The sequence below is a fragment of the Aureobasidium namibiae genome (genome assembly GCF_000721765.1).
Source record: "Aureobasidium namibiae CBS 147.97 unplaced genomic scaffold scaffold_4, whole genome shotgun sequence".
NCBI classification, from domain to species: domain Eukaryota; kingdom Fungi; phylum Ascomycota; class Dothideomycetes; order Dothideales; family Saccotheciaceae; genus Aureobasidium; species Aureobasidium namibiae.
Window position 1 is genome coordinate 1,054,528 of NW_013581205.1, and position 20,491 is coordinate 1,075,018.

Below are 20,491 nucleotides of genomic sequence, written 5' to 3' on the forward strand. Positions count from 1 at the left end.
ACTTGAGCAGAGCACAATACAACCACAGTGTCTAGCACCTACAGGCGTTCAGATATGTGCTTTGTACTAGTAACAATGGATAAGACTTGATATCAACACATGGTACTCGAGCCTTTATACGGAAATGACGAAGCACCGTTTCTGATGGCGATCTTTTCTAAGGCCGAGAAACATCTATGCTTTAGCCTTATTGTTGGCTCCATATATTGCATTATTCATATTTGTACTTGCGTCTTGGATCGAGGTGATTGAGGCGAGACAGGTGTAGAGAACACTGATATAAGCTATATAGAAGTAAGATCAGACAGCCGTTGAGACAGAAGAAAGTTTATATCTCGATGATAGTAAATCATATTCACCACTTGAAAACAGACAGACAGCAATGCCAATAGCAAGAAAAAAAGCCGATTGCACAATCTCTCGCCCTCTTCTTCCGTCATTGAAGTCACCATTCGATCTTCGCAGCCACAAGAAGCACTGGCAGGGTACATAGACTCGTGCAACCCATGTAGTGTACCTTCCATCTGACCATTAGGCGAAGGAGGGGAAGATGGTGAAGAAAGTCATCAGGTCAGTGAACCACTCTCCGAACTGTTATGCCCACGCTCCGATCGATTTTCACCTGAATGCAACATGCCACAGCTCGATCTAGTTGTTTCCCCTGGCCAGCTAAGCCAAATTCGTGAGCATTCGATCCGCAAGAAACGGACGCCATAGTTGCAAAGGCTGCATTTGTCTGAGATTGCAAGCCGGTCATATACACAAACGTATATGCCACAAGCTTTGTTTTCTTAGTAGCAAGGGTTGTTCTCTTGTACCATCGATCTCTCGTAGGGGCTTAGAGTGAACTGGTCTGGGCTGCGGAAGATGACATTCCAGAGGCCTTGTGACTTTGAGTACGCGGGACAGCCATCTTGCTATGATTGCCCTCGATAGGTGGAAATCTCAATAGCAACTCTGTAAGGACACTCGAAGATAGCACAAACCAGATCAAGTATCGTGCCACAGCCAGAAACCAGGTGTACTCTGTGTCCCGAGTGTCCACCCATCATCCAAAGCATTCCACCCAAATCAAAGAGAAACTAGAACATTGGAAGGACCAGTGGGATACTCGAATTGCCCCAATCACTACTTGAGTGACCAATCCATCTCAGCATTAAGGGCACTGCACCCAGGAGGTTTCAGTCGGTCTGCGCGAACGAGATGATTGAGATACCGGGCCCCTGGTCGCCTCGACGAGAGCTTGTTATATAGTGGCATATCATATGTTGCTGAACCAGAAAATTCAAGCGTAAACATGGGGGCTGTGAAAAAAAAGAGGGTGTGGAAGTAACAAGATATTGATTCTTCGTTGTTCCTGTCTTCTAGAATTTCGTCGCCGTCAGAAAAGGCAGTGTTGAGTAAGATAGCGTGATGTGACGAGAAAACGCAAAAGGCGAAAGAAGAGCAAAAGCTCATATCCTAGAAAAGATGAGATGATAAGGAAGCGATCAAAAAAGCAAATTCGGATATCGAAGAACAGAAAGCCAGTCCAAACTCCCCAGGGCAACAGAGCTTGAAAAACATATGACGCCGTAAGTATCCCAGAAGCCACCCCAGAAGCCATTTTTTGTGGTCCATTTCTCTTCATCTAATAATTCGTTCCGCGGACGGCTCATGAGGGTCCAAAGTATGCCGGTATTGTGCAATAAAGAAATGAGGTGCCAGAAGCTCACGCTTGCGGTAGCATGTGATGTCTTCTAGACCTATCCAAGGGACTCTCAGCCACGGGGTGTTCATCATGATCATCAGCCAGCTCTGTAGCTTCCGAGTCCAGGCTATCTCTATCTGCGGCGGCAGCAGCCATACGGGCCTGTGCTTCTCTTGCAATACGCGGTAGAGGATCGTGTGCTAACGGTGGGGAGCTTGAGGGAGCATTGAAGGGCATGAAGCGGTTGGAGAAGATGTTGGGCGTGGAGAAGAGAGCTTGTTGAGCTTGTGCTTGCGAATCAGCGACGTGAGGGGTTTTGTCGTTGCAAGAGCGTAACGGCGGAGGAGCCATGGGTAGGGCGTCAGGCGAGGGAGGGGCTTGAGGTTGGGGTTGTTGTTGTCGAGTGGGTTGCTTGGACATGATCTGCAGACGCGAAAAGGGCACGTTGATTTGATTTGTGCGGACTTTGTAAATGGCGATGCGGAGACGTAGCCGCAGGGTTTGGGCAGCGGTTCTGATGGACATTGATGCCGAGGAAGGGGTGGGTTGCTGATGTTGTTGCGAGATGTGCTGTGACGAGGGGTCGTAGTTGATGAGGGACGAGAAGGAGGCACGGGTAGCGTTGGAGTTCTGGGAGGAGCGACCGCTGCCAGTGTCGTCGTGCGAGTCGTGGTCGGGCTGGTCGTGCGCCTTCTGCGTATCCTGGGTGGGTTGCGGAGTGATGCGGCGTGTCAGGGCATTGTTGTGTGACAGGCGACGACGCTTGATGTAGCTGAAGCCCTTGGCATCGTCGAGGATATTTGCTTGTCGCTTGAGCGGGCTGCCACCGCGTTGTTGTTGTTGTTGCTGCTGCTTGTCGAGTTTGGCGTTCGGCGTCAGGTCACCTAGCACTGGCCGGTTGCTACTGTCTGGTCGTGGCCGAGCAATTGCTTTCCCTGGCGGTCCCATGTTTTCGCCTTGGCCCTGGAACAACCGACGTGATGATGGGGCTGTCGACATGATGGATGGTCGTCTGAGGAGTCGTACGGAATGTGAAGGTCCAAGGAGAAATGTAGCGCGTCACAGGAAAGCAAGAATCCAATCGCTAAGAAAGACCATCGATCGCATCGCAAACGCCCCGTCCGTCGACCGGTGGGGGCTGTCCCTTTTTGTGCAAATGACGTGCATAATTTCCACTCCTCTGCGACTTATAATAAACACTGATATCTGAGAATGGCCTAATCACTTCTCCCTCTTCTGTCATCTTCCGGCTCAAGCGCAATTCGCTTGCGCAAGAATCCAACGGTAGGCGGCTGGATGATCTCATTGAACACCATGGTGCCGTACACCAGCAGTCCGAATCCTACCACTTGCAGCCACTTGAATGTCTCCCATCCTAGTCCCAAACTGACTACCCAGATGAATAATGTTCGGCATGTGTCGATGGTACTGCGTGCTGTGGCAGACACTGTACGAGTCACCGACAGCCCGAAGAAGTTGAACCCTCCGATCGAAACCATCGTCAACAAACTGCTGGCAGCAATCGCTCGGTGCTGAAACACCTGCGACAGTCCTTCCTTTGCATCAAAGTATCCTCCTCTGCCAGCGTCCGTACGTCCAACTGCAAAGTGCAGAATCACCATACCAATAGCTGTGACCGAGAATCCAAACACTCCTTCCCATCCAACAGTGGCCAAAGGGTCTAGTTCATACTTTGCCATGATGCTTTCTTCAATAACGAATTGTGATGCCGTGAAAATCTGCGCTCCCGCGATCAAGAGCATTCCAACCATGGTTTGAGCTGCCGAGTGTTCTCGCGCAGCGACTGTGACGCTCTTGGCGGCGTCACGAATCAGGTGTATGGTGCCATGGGCCATCTGGTGTCGAAGTTCGCCCATGCTCGGAGGATCGGCTCCAGGTGCAGTTCCGGGTACGGTGGCCTTCTTGTTCTCCAGGGCTCCGGCCAGACCAACTACAGCCACTCCTGCGACGACAATGAACAAGCTGGCCCACTTGAAAGCATTCAGCTGTCTCTTGAGGAAGATGACGCTGAAGAGTCCGACGAAGAGTACGAGAGCACCCCTGGTCATCTGATATATACTGGCTGCTACAAATAACAAGCCCACATTCATCAAGGTGGTTCCGGCGATATCACAGCATGCGGGGAGGGCAAGCAGTAAGATCTTCCATCCCTTGAGCGGGAGTCTTTGTCCGGCGTGTTCTGCGTCGGCGAAGGGTTTGGCGGGCACATTCGTAGCATCGGCAGGAGCTTCGATGTCTTCTTGCAAAAGAGGTTCACGCGTGTCCTCGGTGTTGAGTCGCTCGTATGCGGTTGAATCGGAAGACTTGCTGACGTAGCGAGAGAAGAGATACGAGACGAAGACGACAAGCCAGCATCCGGACTCGCCAACAAACATCTGTAGCGTCTGAATGACGGGCTGCTCGAAGTTCTTGCGTTTGGCAGGGTCGGGATCGTCACAGTTGGCGACACATTGCATGTCCTGTGGCGGTGTCAGAAGCAGATGATAAGACCAGACTCAGAAGATCCTACCTGGTACTTGGTAAAGAGAGTGTTGCACATGCCCGTCAGTAGCATCATGGCTACCAGGATCGGGATCATCGCTCTTGACGCCATGTTGGCGGTGGGTGTCGGAGCTTCTACGCTCTCAAGTATATGTTGTAGACGGGCAGCCTGATACTCAAACAGCAAAAGGTGATCGATTCGTCTATCAAGAAGAGAACAAAGGGTCGTTGCGAGAAGGAAGGACGAGGTAGAGGGTATCTGATGACACGGCCAATGCGGAGTTAGTCGGTCATGCGGCCTCGGGCATTGATAACGTGCTTATCAGCCAGCGTCGCTTATTGATGGTCGGAAACGGCTCCCTGTGCCTGACTCGAGCTCAGATCCACCAATCAGACATGATTGTACAAAGCAGCACACGCTCTCTGAAACAATGCCTCTTTGTACTACCAGGTCGTCTTTAAGATTGTGAGGGGGTCTTGTGATAGCAACATAGTTGAACATTCGTGTAGAATAGAGCCAAGTAATGTAGCCAATCACCGGCTACTTCTATTGTTTGGCTCGGGGACTCGGGTAGAAGGATTGCCAAGCTCACGCGTCATGAAGCAGGAGGGAGGTCATTCGAAAGTGTTGTAGCAGCAGGGGAAACGTTACAATGAGAACTTGTCGCCAACTCGAAAGACACCGATGCTATCGCCGGGTCGGGCGATTCAAGACAACCAGCAAGCGGTGCTGTTGGGTACCCTGCTCGTCACCGCCGCCCTCGCATTAGTTGGCACCTCGCCGCGACACCTCCTTACCACGAGTGCTGCAGCATGGACTTGCATATGGGCATACGCACGCTTTAGGAGCCGCCTCAGCAGTAATGGAGACTCGCAAGGACGGGTGCTGTCATGGGCAGCAGGAGTGCTATTGGCCCTGTCCATCGTCTGCGAAAGAGCGGTGGAAGGAGGTCGTCACATATATTGGGCCAAGGTCAGGAGAATTGCTCCTCGAATACATATGAACATTGGCTGAAATCCTGCTTCCCAAAGGCTCTCCTCCCCGTTGTCGTCTGCGTAGTCGTAAAGGTGGATGCATTCGGCACCGTGCGCTTCAACTCGGGTACCGACACTCGGTCTGCAGAAAAACAAACCAGCGGAGACTCGAGACTTCTAGCAGTCCTCACTATATCGGCACTTGTAGCTTTGAGTTATGTGAGCGAGCTGCGGGAAACGCTTGCGCTGGGCTGTTGTAATGCAGTGCTTGTGGCCGTGGTTCTGTCGCTATTGCAATCCGCCCATCGAGAGACGGTCTCTACGAGCGGGCCTGACGACGGAGTGATATCTGTGAGCGGCCTGCTGTCTCAGCCGACGATCAAAAAAGATACACAACAGGTACTGGTCGATGTGTCGTTTGCAGCTGCATTGGCGCAATGGCTATCGGCCTTCGTCCTGGAGGGCTTCAGCACCAGTCCGTTCTGGTTTGCCTTTCTACCACAACAGATCATCATGGTGGTCCTCGGCATCTGCATGGTAGTCGTGCATGCTACGTTGAACAGAACGATGATCCTCGCGGTAAGTCGAACAAGAGATAAGAAGCCCTATAATGAGTAGCGGACCCACCTCGGCAAGGAAACTGACCAGGGTGTTTTCGCAGGTCGATAAGTGCGATCAGCTCACGACCGCCTCGACCCTTCTTGTTGCTGCACTCGTCGCCGAATTGACAGCCAACTTTTCCCTGGGACGATTGTGGTTCGCGTCGATATGCCTGGCCTCTCTCTACGCCTTTCTCCATGACCGCTCGAACTCGACGACTCGACATTCTGCGACAGACGGCCGAGCAAACATGCGCTCTAGACGCCTTCTTACCTTGCTGCTGCTTGTCTCGCTTGCTTTGCTTGCAGTCTTCAACTTCCGCGACCGCTTAATAGCTCGAGTCAGTCCGAATAGTCCCACTGGCCCTGCTGGTCCCTGGTCACCTCCGCTGCGCGACCAAGATTTATCCGCTTTTTTACAATACAACGACACTCATGTACATCCGATCGAATATCTGGCAAAAGATGCCGAGAACGAATTCAGTGCCCTCCTGCAACGACAATCACGCACTTTGAAAGAAGCCGTCACCGAGTACAAGCGCCGATACAACATCCTACCTCCACCTCACTTCGATAAGTGGTTCCAATTCGCCCACGATCGGAATGTCCAACTGATAGACGAGTTCGATACCGTCTATCACTCGCTACTCCCATTCTGGGGTCTGAAGCCTGTGACCATAAGACGGAGAGTTCAAGAGGCCCTCGGTTTCGATGGCAACAACCTGATTGCTTTGATGATACGAGATGGGAAAGTGACTCACGTACGGAGCGGACAAGAATGGCAGCAGAAGGCGACAGTCGGCATGATGGACAAATTCATCCAGTACCTGCCCGACATGGACCTGGCCTTCAACATCCACGATGAACCTCGAGTCGTTGTACCGCATGACGAATTGTCTCGTCTGGTCGACGTCGCGAAGACCAAAAACATGCCCGCCGCTTTTGCCCACCCCAGTCCCAAGGACGCTTTCTCGCCTCGTCCCAAAGACTTGAATCTCGGTGAACGAGTTGACGAGGTCAAGGTTACTCGCTTCAACGTGTTTGCGCATCAACCCACCTGGATCCCTTCACGCATGTCGTGTTCTCCGGATACCCCTGCCAGAGCGCTTGAGGAAGAGACCACCCCGGATAACATCGCAGCCTATGCAATGAGCGAGCTAGGGTTTGTATATAATGATACCGCCTTCAGCGACATCTGCAACTCTCCTTCATTTGGCACATCGCATGGCTTCTTCGACCGACCAAATGCTTTCAATGTTGTGCACGACCTCGTGCCCATCTTCTCACAGTCTAAGATGAGCAGTTTCCAGGACATCTTGTATCCTTCTCCTTGGTACTGGTATGGCAAAGTCTCCTACAACCCACTCAAAGACGTGGCTTGGGAGAAGAAAGAAGGCAAGCTGTGGTGGGTTGGTAGCACGACTGGAGGCTTCTCACGCGACGGAGGCTGGCGTCGTCAACATCGCCAAAAGTTCGTGCACAAGCTCAATGCGCCTGACCAGGCCAAGATTATGTACGATGCACACCTGACCTCGGCTTCATCACGCGATGACAAGACTCCCGACTGGCAAATGCGCTCTGTGCCGCGCAATGACTATGCGGAACTCATGGATGTTCATTTCTCTCACGTTGGCCAATGCGATCCTGGTGACTGTGACGCGCAGAAGGAGTTCTTCAAGATTGTGCCACCAGCTGACCAACAGGATGCATGGAAGTACAAGTATCTGCTCGACATCGATGGCAATGCCTTCAGTGGTCGATTCTACGCTTTCCTCAAATCGCACAGCTTGGTCTTTAAGATGGCAGTGTTCCGGGAGTGGCATGCTGAGTGGCTCAAGCCTTGGATCCACTACGTGCCTCTCAGTCTGAGAGCAGAAGAAGCTCTTGAGTCAGTCCGTTACTTCGGAGCTGAGGAAGTCGGCAAGAGTATGGCTGTGGAGATGGCTGAGCGAGGCAGAGAGTGGAGCAACAAAGTACTGAGGAATGAGGATTTCGAAGTGTGGTTCTTCAGACTCTTGCTCGAATACGGAAGGCTTGTAGATGACAACAGGGAGAGCATTGGCTTCGATGCGTAGGACATCAAATCCAGAGATCGTCTAGTTAGCACTTTATGCATATATGTATCATAGAATAGAATCACATGCAAGATTTAGGACAATAAGCGATTTTACTTTTCTCCGAGGCAACGTACAGCAAACATGCATATCTCGTGCAGACAATAAACCAAGAATGACTCAACATCACCACTATGTATTATAGATATAAAGTGCATTCAATGCCAATGATGATGAGTCGATACGATTGTGTCAAGGTGGCATGCTTAGCAAGCGGACGGGAAACGCCGGCGGAGAGATGACTGAAACGCTGCGGGACGCCAATGAACAGCAGATTCGCGTCATTGACTGTCGGGCGTTTCTCTCGCCTTCTAGTCATCACTTCTCGACCCAACTCTCGCCGCTTCATCCTTCGTCGCCGCACGCATTACACTGTCCTATCGCTGGATGGTTGTTGCATACTAAACTCACCCCTCACTCCTCTCACCCTTGCCGCCTCACATCCCGCCACCAATCATGTCTGGCATCCTGAGGCAGACCATCAACCTTGGTCGCCTGTACAGACCGACTTACCAAATATCAACCCGTGGCCGCCCGCTATCATTAAGACCTGCTTCCATCCCGCGACCAACATTCGCATACCAGCGTGTCCGCCGTTACGCCACCCAACCCGAAGAGCCTCGCGACAAGGATGAAGCCAAGGACAAGACTCCGGGCCAGTCCGCCCCGGGAATGGAGCATCTCTACAACAAGGGCGGCCCATTAACAAATGAGAAGGCTGGTGCATCTGAATCCGATTCCCTTCGTCCTGGCTTCGCGAAGCTTACCCCCGAGGAAGAGAAGGAGCTCGTCGAGGTCTTCAACCAGATCAAGAAGGGTATGCCCGCTTCAATGGCCGAGGAAGTAGAGAAGAGTTTTCAGAAGATTCGCAAGGACGGTATACCTCAGGAGCTCCGCGACACCATGGACGAGGTCAAGCAAGGCCACATGACCCCCGCTGTCGCCGCTCGCCTGTGGCGTCAAGTATCTTCCATGGCTAGAAAGACTGCTGAGAGCGATATCAACGAGGCCAAGGGCGCTCAGCAAAAGTCTGGTGCCCACGATCCCGGTGCTGGTTCAAAGTCAAAGTCGAACAACAAGGGCGAAGACAAGGATGGCCCAGCCTACAACATCAAGGATATCAAGCTGGATATGAACAGCATCATTCTTTCGGCTTTCACTTCATACCTCATCTACCGTCTGGTCGTTCCTAGCGAGAACTCGCGCGAGATCACATGGCAAGAGCTGAGAAACACTTTCCTCGACAAGGGCCTCGTCGAGAGACTTGTCGTGGTCAACAACAACAAGGTTAGAGTGCACGTTCACCAGCAATCTGTCCAAGCCATGTACCCCGAAAGCCCCGCTGCTCACGGCAACTTCTACTACTACTTCTCCATCGGCTCGGTCGAAGCCTTCGAGCGCAGACTCGACGAGGCACAGGCCGAACTCGGCATCCCATCATCCGAGAGAATCCCCGTTCAGTACAGCCGCGAGGTATCTTGGGCTGACACGATATTGAGCTTCGGTCCTACCCTGCTATTCATCGGTGCCATTTTCTGGCTTTCGAGGAGAGCAGCATCTGGTGCTGGTGGCGGTGGCGCTGGTGGTGGTATCTTCGGTATGGGCAAGAGTCGTGCTAAGAAGTTCAACCACGAGACCGACGTCAAGGTTAAGTTCGCCGACGTTGCTGGTATGGACGAGGCAAAGGTTGAGATCATGGAGTTTGTCAACTTCTTGAAGCAACCCGAGCGCTTCCAGAAGCTCGGTGCAAAGATCCCCAGAGGTGCTATTCTTTCCGGTCCTCCCGGTACTGGTAAGACTTTGCTCGCCAAAGCAACTGCTGGCGAGTCTGGCGTACCTTTCTTCAGTGTCAGTGGTTCCGAGTTCGTTGAGATGTTTGTCGGTGTTGGTGCCTCAAGAGTCCGCGATCTGTTCCAGAATGCCAGAAAGAGCACACCCTGTATCATCTTCATTGATGAGATTGATGCTATTGGAAAGTCAAGATCGAAGCAAAACTTCGGTGGTGGTAACGACGAGAGAGAGGCTACCCTCAACCAGATCCTCACTGAGATGGATGGTTTCGCCAGCACTGAACAGGTGAGTTCAGGATTTACACTCCAAAGCAGTAACGGCATGCTAACTATTCCCTACAGGTCATTGTCCTTGCTGGTACCAACCGTGCTGATGTTCTGGATCAAGCTCTTATGCGTCCTGGTCGTTTCGATAGACACATCTCGATCGATAAGCCGACTATGGATGGACGCAAGCAGATCTTTGCTGTTCACTTGAAAAACATTGTCACAAAGGAAGACATCGAGTATCTCAAGGGTCGCCTTGCAGCACTTACCCCTGGTTTCTCTGGAGCAGATATTGCCAATTGCGTCAACGAAGCCGCTTTGATCGCCGCTCGTGGTAACGCTGACACTGTCATGATGATCCACTTCGAACAGGCCATTGAGCGTGTTATTGGTGGTCTCGAGAAGAAATCGTTGGTTCTCTCGCCCGAGGAGAAGCGCACAGTCGCATACCACGAGGCTGGCCACGCTATCTGTGGTTGGTACTTCAAGTACGCCGACCCTCTCCTCAAAGTCTCGATCATTCCCCGTGGTCAGGGAGCCCTTGGATACGCACAGTACCTTCCCTCTGGTGACACCTACCTCATGTCATACCTGCAGCTTCTGGACCGTATGGCCATGACTCTTGCTGGTCGTGTTTCCGAGGAAATCCACTTCGAGACTGTCACATCTGGAGCATCAGACGACTTCAACAAGGTTACCCGTATGGCCACCGCCATGGTCACCAAGTGGGGTATGTCGCCCAAGGTCGGCTACCTCTACTTCGAAGACGACCCGAACCAGCTCCAGAAGCCCTTCTCAGAGGAGACCGCCCGCAATATTGACACCGAGGTGAAGCGCATCGTCGACGAAGCCTACAAGCAATGTCGCGACCTGCTCGAGGAGAAAAAGAAGGAGATCGGCATCGTCGCCGAGGAACTGCTTCGCAAGGAAGTCCTGACGCGCGACGATCTCGTTAGATTGCTTGGTCAAAGACCCTTTGAAGACAAGGGCGACTTCAGCAAGTACTTTGGCGGCCGCGGCGACCGTGAGGGTCCCGGTGCAGGTATTCCTGGCCTTCCCGAGAAGCCTGATGGACCTGTTCTTCCTCCCGGTTCCTCCAACCCTGCACCGGTGGTATTCAAGGACCTGAACCAATAGACTCCAGATGTTCTTATGTGTATAGAATAAACTCTTCGAAACGAACAAAGGAGTTTTTTTTGGGTCATGGGCATTGGGGGGTTTCGTTCTTTGTTCTTTGGCATCTCGTCGTTTTTTTTTTCATACTTGCGCATAGCGGATTCCCTTTCTTTTGTATAATTACTTTCACCACTCTTCATATATATGACCAAAAAGTGTACATGAACGATCTTTCTTGTCATCAACTGTACTTGTGGCGCAGAGAAGGTGCTCCAGTCGCAGAAGCTGGAGGATAAAGTCAGCCAAGCCGGTAAATAGTTCTTACTCCTCAGGCTCTCACGCGCTACAACGCATGTAACCCGATCAGCATCTTCTACGATCTACCTGTCTCTTGGAGTTTCTCCACCACTGCCGAGACATCCATCACAGATGAGGGGTTCATGTTGATCCGGCCGCAGTCCACCTTTCGTTGCAACTGATCATCACGGGATCGCGGCCCTCGCTGCCGCCCGCGTTCGTTCTTTCCAAGATGAGCTTCTTGGTTTACAGTGCCCAGCTGTGGACCTCAGCAGCCACGATGACACGGACAGCGGGGCACTTGTGTGTGTGTGTGTCGAGGGAGCGCAAGCACTCGATGAGGTAGGTGGGAAAAGACTGGGCGTCTTGCTTCCCTTGTGGCGTGAGTCGAAGCCTTTCCCTTGCTGACTTTAGCCGTCCGTTGTGGAGCTTGCTTGTTCTTCGTCGAGTCTTTCTGGAAGGTGTGGGTTCTTGGAAGGAACATGGAAAGGGGTTCTGTGAAAACTGATGGAGATAGCAATCTGCTTTTATATATCGACAGAGTAGGTATCGTAGCACCTGGGTCAACCAACAACTTTATCAGTGGTATCCGGTTGGCAAGTTTTGAGCAGGCTGTTTTAATCTCGCAGCTCGCCGCATACTCTAGTCAGGCCAATTCGTTTAGCTTCTAAGCACGACTTGCAGGTATTGCTTCTCGGCCGAGTTAGATTTGATCAAATGATCACGGGTTTGTTGATGCATCTTGTCAATCTGATGTGTGGATCTTCACATCTTCACCCCCGCTTTCTTACCATCTTTTTGCTTAGAACCTTGGGCCGCATCGCACCCCGCAGTTAGTGTCAAAGAGGGACATTGACTCTAGTCCTTGCATATCTCCGAAAGGCAGCCGATAGCGGTGGGTTGCATCCGCAGGCAGCGAAGCAGCAAGAAACGTGACATGGTACGTACGAAAAATACATGGCATCTTTTTTTTTTTTTGGCTTTACCCTTACTTTTCTGACTTGCGTGCTTGCTTACCACCTTCATCATCTTTCCTGCAGCATGATCCTGCAGACTCGCGAATGATGTGCTCGTGACCGTGAGATGTAGTGGAGTACATATGCTGGCAGGATACCACCTTGCTGGCATTGGGCGTCATGACCTCGTCCTTACTTATCAAACGTGCATACAGCCGAGGTGTAAGGGTGAGTGATCGACATCTGAGCTTTCTCCACATCTGAGAAAAGAGGGATATGCTAGAGAGCGGTGAGTGTGGGCCAGAGAGCGTCGGTTGTGCTGTGGGACGGTTGCTTGTCAGTAGGCATCGAGTTACTTCCTCTTGAGGCTCTACGAGGGAGCAACGATAAGTCGTTGTCAAGAGTAGAGTAGGCAGATATACCATTCCGACTCCCTCAACATATCTAAGGTGTGATGCGAGGCTGCAAGTTGGAGTCCAATGTCTACAGATTTTGAGCCGCAAATGCTCTCTACTTTGAGCTCTGCGTTCTCTACTCAAATCGATCACGAACCTCTCCCCATGGGTATGATCTACAAACCTTGGGGTGATCTAACCAAGATTTCCAGCACACATGGCACCTTACCTTCTTTCCATGAAACGTTGGCTCTACTCCCGTTGCTTCCACTCTTCTCGGACCGCGTCGGTCTTCAAGAATCACACCTTGCTGCGCGACCAAGAGCAAGTAGTGACGAACACGTCAATGGGAGACTGCTCGTAAGAGGCAACAAGTGAACGCTACTGCAATGCACCCCTCTCTTTGTCCTGTGCCGTGCCTGCATAGATGATCAATATAGCATCCAATGTCCACTGCCCCTCCCCAGAAAGATCCTTGTATGGCATCATTTCTTGCTGTGGTGCATATTCCACTCGGGTGTTTGTGCCGGTAAAAAGTGCAAGTGAAGGTACAGATGGAGCTTATAAATTGATTCGCATAGCCGCATGTCTGAGCTACCTTTGGTGTTTCATTGCACGGAAAGCTGCAGTGAAAGTGAAGGAAAGAGCTCTCTTTTTCTTCTTCTCTTTCTGCACAAACAATCGCATTCAGCCTTCTTGCTCACCTCTTCTTGTTCCACATCTACTCTTGTCTTCGATCTGAGATACAATTGACGCAGAAGATGTCTGGATTCAAGAGCCTGGCACTGTTGCTGGCAGCTCAGCTGGCCAATGCGCAAGGCGGCTACCCGAACCCTCCTGTTGCAGGTCTTCCTGTAAGTAATCCGCAGCTTGCCCAGTCGCACAGCAGTTCAACTGACACTCTGTGCAGTTCCCTGGTACCAACTACCCTGGCTCCGAGGTTCCTTATGCTGTAGCTGGCGCTCAGTTCAACCAAACTTCTCCCCCCTACTATCCTTCTCCTTGGGGAACTGGTGCTGGTGAATGGGCTAGCGCATATGAGAAGGCTATTGCGTTTGTGTCTCAGTTGACTCTTGCTGAGAAGGTCAATTTGACCACTGGTATGTTCGCGCGTTGGAATTTGCAATGTCTGTGCTTTGCTAATCATCTTTAGGTGTTGGGTCAGTTTCTGTTTGACTTGGCCATACAATTGCATCACTGACAAGTCTCTAGTTGGGAATCCGAGAAATGTGTTGGTAACACTGGTTCCATCCCCCGCCTAGGCTTCAAGTCCCTGTGTCTGCAGGATTCGCCTTTGGGTGTCAGATTCGGTGAGTGATGGACAGTCAATAGAGCAAAGTCTTCTGTGTATTGACTGGACTACAGGTGACTTTGTCTCTGCCTTCTCCGCCGGCGTGACCGTTGCCGCAACATGGGACAGATCTCTCGCCTACACCCGCGGCAATGACATGGGCAGCGAGCACCGCGACAAGGGTGTCGATGTCATGCTCGGCCCCGTCGTTGGTCCTCTTGGCCGCAGTCCCGAGGGTGGTCGTAACTGGGAGGGCTTCAGTCCCGACCCCGTACTCTCTGGGATCTTGAACGCTGAGACCGTCAAGGGTATCCAGGATGCCGGTGTTATTGCTTGCACCAAGCACTACATTCTTAACGAGCAGGAGCACTTCAGACAGGGAGGCCCTAACATCTCTGATGCTGTCTCTGCCAACGTCGATGATATCACTCTGCACGAGCTATACGTCTGGCCTTTTGCTGATGCTGTTCGTGCTGGAACTGGCAGTGTCATGTGCTCTTACAACCAGGCCAACAACAGCTATGTCGTAAGTATCAAGGATATACTCGAGAGATGAATATTTGCTGACTGAGCAAAGTGCCAAAACTCTCACCTCCTGAACAAGGTTCTCAAGTCTGAATTGGGCTTCCAAGGCTTCGTGGTTTCGGACTGGTCGTAAGTGAAGTACCCATATGCAATCAATCTTCTCTAGCTAAGAAAACTTCCCTTCCGCAGTGGACAGCACTCTGGTGTCTCTAGTGCCCTTGCTGGCCTCGATATGACCATGCCTGGTGACGTTGGCTTCGACAGCGGTACCTCCTTCTGGGGAGCCAACCTCACGATCGCCGTCCTGAACGGAACTGTTCCCCAATACAGAATCGACGACATGGCCGTTCGTATCGTCGCTGCTTGGTACCTTGTCGACAGAGAAGACCACCAGGTCGAGAACGCTCCCAACTTTTCCTCGTGGACCACCCGTACTTTCGGCTACCGTCACTACATTGCTCAAGAGGGTTACGAACAGCTCAACTACCACGTCGATGTTCAAGAAGATCACCGTGACAACATCCGTGAGGTTGCTGCCAAGGGAACTGTTTTGTTGAAGAACAACGGTGCTCTGCCGCTTAAGGGCACCGAACAACTTGTTGGAGTCTTCGGGGAGGATGCTGCTGACAATCAGTACGGTCCTAACGGTTGTTCTGATAGGGGATGTGACAACGGCACGCTCGCAATGTACGTATTCGTGATGTTCTCAATGTCCAGTTTGGTGGTGGGATGCTAATTTTTGAAATAGGGGATGGGGTAGCGGAACAGCCAACTTCCCTTACCTGGTTGCACCTCACTCAGCCATTGAGAACGAAGTCCGCTCTCACGGCAAGTCTGTTGAGAGTATCCTTGACCGTGCTGCCTTCAGTCAGATTGACGTTCTCGCCCAGCGTGCTGACGAGGTCAACGGTGCCTGTATCGGTATGTTTTGCACTATACCATGACACCTACGAGACCCGGCTAACATAATCTCTCAGTCTTTGCCAATGCCGACGCCGGAGAAGGCTACATCATCGTCGATGGCAATCAAGGTGACCGCAACAACCTTACTCTCTGGCAAGGTGGTGAGGAAGTCATCAGCCACGTTGCGGGCCTCTGCAAGAACACTATTGTTGTGCTTCATACCGTCGGCCCTGTCTTGATCAATGACTGGTACGACCACGAAAACATCACCGCCATTCTCTGGGCTGGTGTTCCTGGACAAGAGTCAGGCAACGCCATTGTCGATGTCCTGTACGGCAAGGTCAACCCTTCTGGCAAGCTTCCCTTCACCCTTGGCAAGACCCGCGAGTCTTACGGTACCGATCTTCTCTACGAGTACAACAACGGCGGTGCAGCTCCTCAGACCCAATTCGAGGAGGGTGTCTTCATTGACTACAGAGCCTTCGACAGAGCCGGCGAGACCCCCGTCTACGAGTTCGGTTACGGTCTTTCCTACACCAACTTCAGCTACTCTGACATCTCCGTTTCGGTCAACACTTCGGCTCCTGCCTACGTTCCTGCCTCTGGCTTCACCGAGGCTGCACCTGTCTACGGCTCTATCTCGAACAACTCTGCCGACTATGTCTTCCCCGCTGATGTTAGACCCATCGAGTACTACATCTACCCCTACCTCAACTCCACCAACCTTCGCGCTTCGTCCCAAGACCCTTACTACGGCAGCAACTACAGCTTCCCAGCTGGCTCTGCCTCGAGCGCACCTCAGCCTCTCCTCCCCGCTTCTGGTGCTCCCGGCGGTAACCCCGGTCTCTACGACATCCTCTACACTGTCACTGCCACTGTCACCAACACTGGCTCCGTCGAGGGTGAGGAAGTTCCTCAGCTGTACATCTCTCTTGGTGGTCCTGACGACCCGGCTGTTGTTCTGCGTCAATTCGACAAATTCTCTATCGCGCCCGGTGCCTCAAAGACCTTCACTGCCCAGATCACTCGCAGAGACATCAGCAACTGGAGCCCCGCACTCGACGACTGGTACGTCAGTGAGTATCCCAAGACGGTCTACGTCGGTTCTTCCAGCAGAAAGCTGCCTCTAAAGGCTGCTCTGCCTGCCAACGGTGCCACTTCCCCTGGCACTGGCAACGGTGGCTCTGGAAACGGCACTTACACCGTTCCCCCCGTTCCCCACACCTCTGGCACTGCCACTTTGAGCTCGTCTGCTTCAAAGTCTTCGTCGAGCTCGACTTCAAAGTCTTCGTCCAAGTCTTCTTCGCACTCGACTTCCAAGTCTTCGAGCCATTCGTCGAGTCACTCTTCATCTCACTCTACCACTCACGGTGGTTACAACAGCTGGACTACTTACACCCAGCCCTCTGGTTACCACTCGACTTGGTAGAACGAGCGGGAGTTGTGAAAAGCAGACGCACGCACGATGATGACATTCGTTTTTAGATTGCTTTTCGCTCATGATGAACTGATGAAATGAGGATGAAGAAGAGGCGGGGATGCAAGACTTTGTACATAAAGTAGTATGAAGAAGAGAGAGAATCAGAAGAATATGATCATGTTTCGCTTGCTTATGTATTCTTCCGTGACGTTGATGACTTGTGCTTACTTTGTTGTTTACATGCCAGCCACTTGGAAGCACCGTGGCTGCAATGGTCACCAACGTCACTTCCCGGCAGAATTAGCATTTCTCACGTGGTCGCAGACTATTGCTTTACGTCTCCCATATATCGTTTTGGGTATGTCGAATGATAGAAATCAGAAGCGTAGAACGATAGCAGAATTAAAAGTGGAATACAGAATTGAGAGAGCTACATATGTTTGATTGTGAAGTGTTGATGGCGATTCTGATGAACACCGACTCTTCTTATCGACGAATCAAAGTGATAGCCGGGAGGCGGGAATGTGAGATGCAAAAGTAATTCTCTATACTTTGCTCTGAGAAATCAAAACAATCGTGTCTCTGCTCGACCTTTGATTTACTTGACACGAGCCACTTTACTAAGAGAGGAACACAGGAAGAGGAGAGCGGGAGGTCCGTGAACCAGATGTCTGCATCTGAATTCCCCGCCTTACGACCTGGAACGGACTTTCAATCCGGATTTGCAGGGCGCGAGGTGTGTAGGCGTGAACACATGGACCTGAGCCTCTCCCGGCTGTACCAAGGATGTCCGCGTTGAACCTCAAGCCACACAGAGAGGCAGGCCAGGTATAAGGAGCGTACTCCAGAGTGACCAGCGATGGTACCAAGTTTTCTAAAAGTACTGAAGATGCTTTGTAGTGGGTTGATGAGCGAAGACTGCACTTGCATAGCGTAGCTGAGCCTCTGTCTCTGTTTCTGTGGTCTACCATGGGACTGAGCGTAGCGGACAATGTTCGGTGACAACGCATGTCCGGGAGACACTTTCAGGAGGTTGCTATGCCACAAGTTGACATGGAACCTAGGTTGCTCATGTCAACCTCCGGCGTGTGAATTGCAGAATCAGCCACTTCCTCTTCAGAACGCGAGTGGCTATGATGCCAGCCTGAAGCAGACTGGGCTCAGATTGGTCCCGCACCAAACGTGTTCTGTGCCGCTTGCGTCAACTGCGTCAGATCAAACTGAATGTCATAATCTGGGTTCATGTAGCCCTCCTCCCAGAGCCCAAGGTCTACATCACCAACATCGTATGACAACATCGGATCGACTTCGACAAAAGTCATAGTTTGCTGGGACGTCGCTACGGCAGGTGGCGTAGACGCGATGTTGGTAGATGGCAGGGAGATCAGGGAGCGTAAATCAAACAGAAGTTGATGTCTGGCAGCAATGTAAGTGTTGCCCTTCTCAGCCATACCGCGAAGCAACTCGAGCGACTGATCCATAGAAGCAATGTCTGATTTGCTAGCAGGAAAGGCGACACAAACCATGACAAGGACAATAGCTGCTGAAAAGGCATGCTCGCCATCCATGTAGCCATATGTGGCAACTAGGTTCTTCTTTGCAGCCAATGTCATCATGGTGACAGAGTCTTTTGCAGCCGATACACACATCAATATGACCGCGATGGTTGTTGAAGACAATCCTTCCTTCCAATCCCTACCAAGATCGCTAGCGTTACCATGCAGACGTTTCTCGACGACGTGGAAGAGAAGTGGGCGAGCAGTGAGGTTGATGCACTGATGGTAATGCAAGAATGTTGAGACAGACTCTCGTGATACATTCAGTTTGTTGGGATCAAAGCGGAGTTCGTTAGGTAGATCGCGATGCCATGTTGATAGACTGGTCATGATCTCCGAGACAGAAGCCATAAGTGTAGAGCCGCTCTTGGGTGTCTTTCTGTAGACCGTTTTCATGATTCGTCCAAGGATTCGTGATAGTTGCGTATAGTGTCGTAAACATACTGCCGGGCAATATTCAGGTTCGTTGCTGAGTCGGTTTGGGAGTTTGACCGCGATGTCTTGATCATCGATAGTCAAGGGATTGCCGCCCTTTATGCAGAGTATTCTGTCCAAAGAATAGACACTCCACCAAATACGACGTCGTTGTTCCTTACTCGCCTCGTCAAGACGAGGGTCTGGTACCTCTTGATGTAACGCAAGAGATATGGCCATCCTCAATGCAGTGCCCACGTACAAGAAGGCGGCGTCGCGGCGATTGAGGTTCTGCATAAAGTATCCGATCAAGGCCAAGACGCCTACAAACAGGACGGATCCTTCTTCGTACATGTCGGGCAGATATTGAAGAGCTTGTGTGAAAAAGTCAAACCCAGGTGGACCGTCGAAGCCAGACCATTGGTTGACAGAGTATAGCTGACCGAAAGCCAGGACCAGCAGTGTCTGACAATATGCAAGGCAGGCTTCTCTATCTCCCACATCCGGAGGGCCTCTATATGCTTGTTGGAGCTGCTCCTCGAACACTTCTGGGGTGCAGAACGCAAAGATAGTACCTATGTAAGAATGTTGGGCGAGGTACAGCCGTTTCGCGAAAGCAGCGGGAGGTAGCATAACATTGTCAACAATCGAAAGACGACGCAGTCGTAGAGCAGAGTGATTGTACGTCGAGTACTCTCGATCAAAGTCATACCCGGGGTTTGTGATGCCCACAATATCCCGAAACCTCCTTCCAAGAATCGTTGATGATGAGCTTCCCAGGTAGTGATGCTTGCCAGACGGACTAATGACGAGGTTGGCGAAGTTGTCCATGAGGGGATTCACATCAAGCTCTGGATCATCTCCCGTGCCGATCGAGGTGATAAACGGAGGCTGAGGAACTACAGCTATGGGATCTGTTGTAGAAAAGGGTCAGCACGACAGTGGCACACAGCATTGTATAAGACTAGTGGTAGGTACCCTCATACGACTTCAATCTGGTTTCGAGGTCTCGCAGGTAGCTGTATATAGGTTAGCGAATGCTTCTCAGGCTGGTTCTGCTTGCTGAGCTAGACCCACCTCTCTGACACTGCGATCTTGCGGCCGGTCTCGTAGATACATTGGTGATTGCCCTCCTTACAAGTTGCGCATATCGGCTGCTCCTTGGAGCAATATGTGCGGCGGCCTCGACATCTCTTGCAAGCTACAGGGCGGGTCAAGTTGCTTTCAGATACTGGCGAGGTGCTTGCTATGTTCGCAGCCATTTCTTCCGTCCTACATCGGTCTCACAGTTCATGTCAAATGGCAGTCTAGAAACTTCCCCACAGTCATGTACAGCGAAGAAACAGCCGGCATCTGAGAGCGGATGTGTGGAAGCGTTGTCGAAGCAGGATATGCTCGGGGTTTCAACAGAGCACTGACGAAATGGTCATGGTTCGGGGCATCAACGCGATGTGATAATGAATATTAGTAGCGCGACGGAAATGACGAGTCAGTTGTTGCTCCGGTCCTCGCTGTCCAGCGGCTTGTGTCGGGATGCCTCCAGATATGGCGATAGCGCGTCCAATCCCAGGCTAGTGGCTTGGCTCGCTGGTCGACCCCGATCCATTCTGCTATCGCTCGTTCTCTCCTTGTCGCGCATTGAGTCCGATCAGAGTTCGCAACCGCAATGTCATCCTTTCGT

General features: G+C 51.6%; 6 protein-coding genes across 6 annotated transcripts; 3 read left to right on the top strand and 3 right to left on the bottom strand.

Moving 5' to 3' along the window:
- Positions 1–1,711: 1,711 nt before the first annotated feature.
- On the bottom strand, positions 1,712–2,689 carry M436DRAFT_42061 (uncharacterized protein; the record flags this gene model as incomplete). The annotated part of the gene is made up of 1 exon (XM_013574181.1): positions 1,712–2,689. One exon carries the CDS (start codon positions 2,687–2,689, stop codon positions 1,712–1,714), a length of 978 nt encoding a protein of 325 aa, XP_013429635.1.
- Positions 2,690–2,907: 218 nt separating this feature from the next.
- M436DRAFT_61992 (putative nucleotide-sugar transporter) lies at positions 2,908–4,304 on the bottom strand (the record flags this gene model as incomplete). The annotated part of the gene is made up of 2 exons (XM_013574251.1): positions 2,908–4,170; positions 4,221–4,304. 2 exons carry the CDS (start codon positions 4,302–4,304, stop codon positions 2,908–2,910), a joined length of 1,347 nt encoding a protein of 448 aa, XP_013429705.1.
- Positions 4,305–6,017: 1,713 nt separating this feature from the next.
- Positions 6,018–7,841, top strand: M436DRAFT_80004 (uncharacterized protein; the record flags this gene model as incomplete). Its single annotated transcript, XM_013574438.1, has 1 exon — positions 6,018–7,841. One exon carries the CDS (start codon positions 6,018–6,020, stop codon positions 7,839–7,841), a length of 1,824 nt encoding a protein of 607 aa, XP_013429892.1.
- A 495-nt stretch (positions 7,842–8,336) lies between these two features.
- On the top strand, positions 8,337–11,074 carry M436DRAFT_41166 (ATP-dependent metallopeptidase Hfl; the record flags this gene model as incomplete). The annotated part of the gene is made up of 2 exons (XM_013574019.1): positions 8,337–9,956; positions 10,013–11,074. 2 exons carry the CDS (start codon positions 8,337–8,339, stop codon positions 11,072–11,074), a joined length of 2,682 nt encoding a protein of 893 aa, XP_013429473.1.
- A 2,388-nt stretch (positions 11,075–13,462) lies between these two features.
- Positions 13,463–16,905, top strand: M436DRAFT_71080 (beta-glucosidase; the record flags this gene model as incomplete). The annotated part of the gene is made up of 9 exons (XM_013574342.1): positions 13,463–13,555; positions 13,612–13,801; positions 13,907–14,011; positions 14,067–14,518; positions 14,570–14,646; positions 14,707–15,204; positions 15,266–15,438; positions 15,495–16,598; positions 16,742–16,905. 9 exons carry the CDS (start codon positions 13,463–13,465, stop codon positions 16,903–16,905), a joined length of 2,856 nt encoding a protein of 951 aa, XP_013429796.1.
- A 1,095-nt stretch (positions 16,906–18,000) lies between these two features.
- M436DRAFT_71081 (uncharacterized protein) lies at positions 18,001–20,072 on the bottom strand (the record flags this gene model as incomplete). The annotated part of the gene is made up of 3 exons (XM_013574343.1): positions 18,001–19,715; positions 19,789–19,829; positions 19,888–20,072. The coding sequence occupies 3 exons, from the start codon at positions 20,070–20,072 to the stop codon at positions 18,001–18,003; spliced, it is 1,941 nt and encodes a 646-aa protein (XP_013429797.1).
- Between the last annotated feature and the right edge of the window lie 419 nt (positions 20,073–20,491).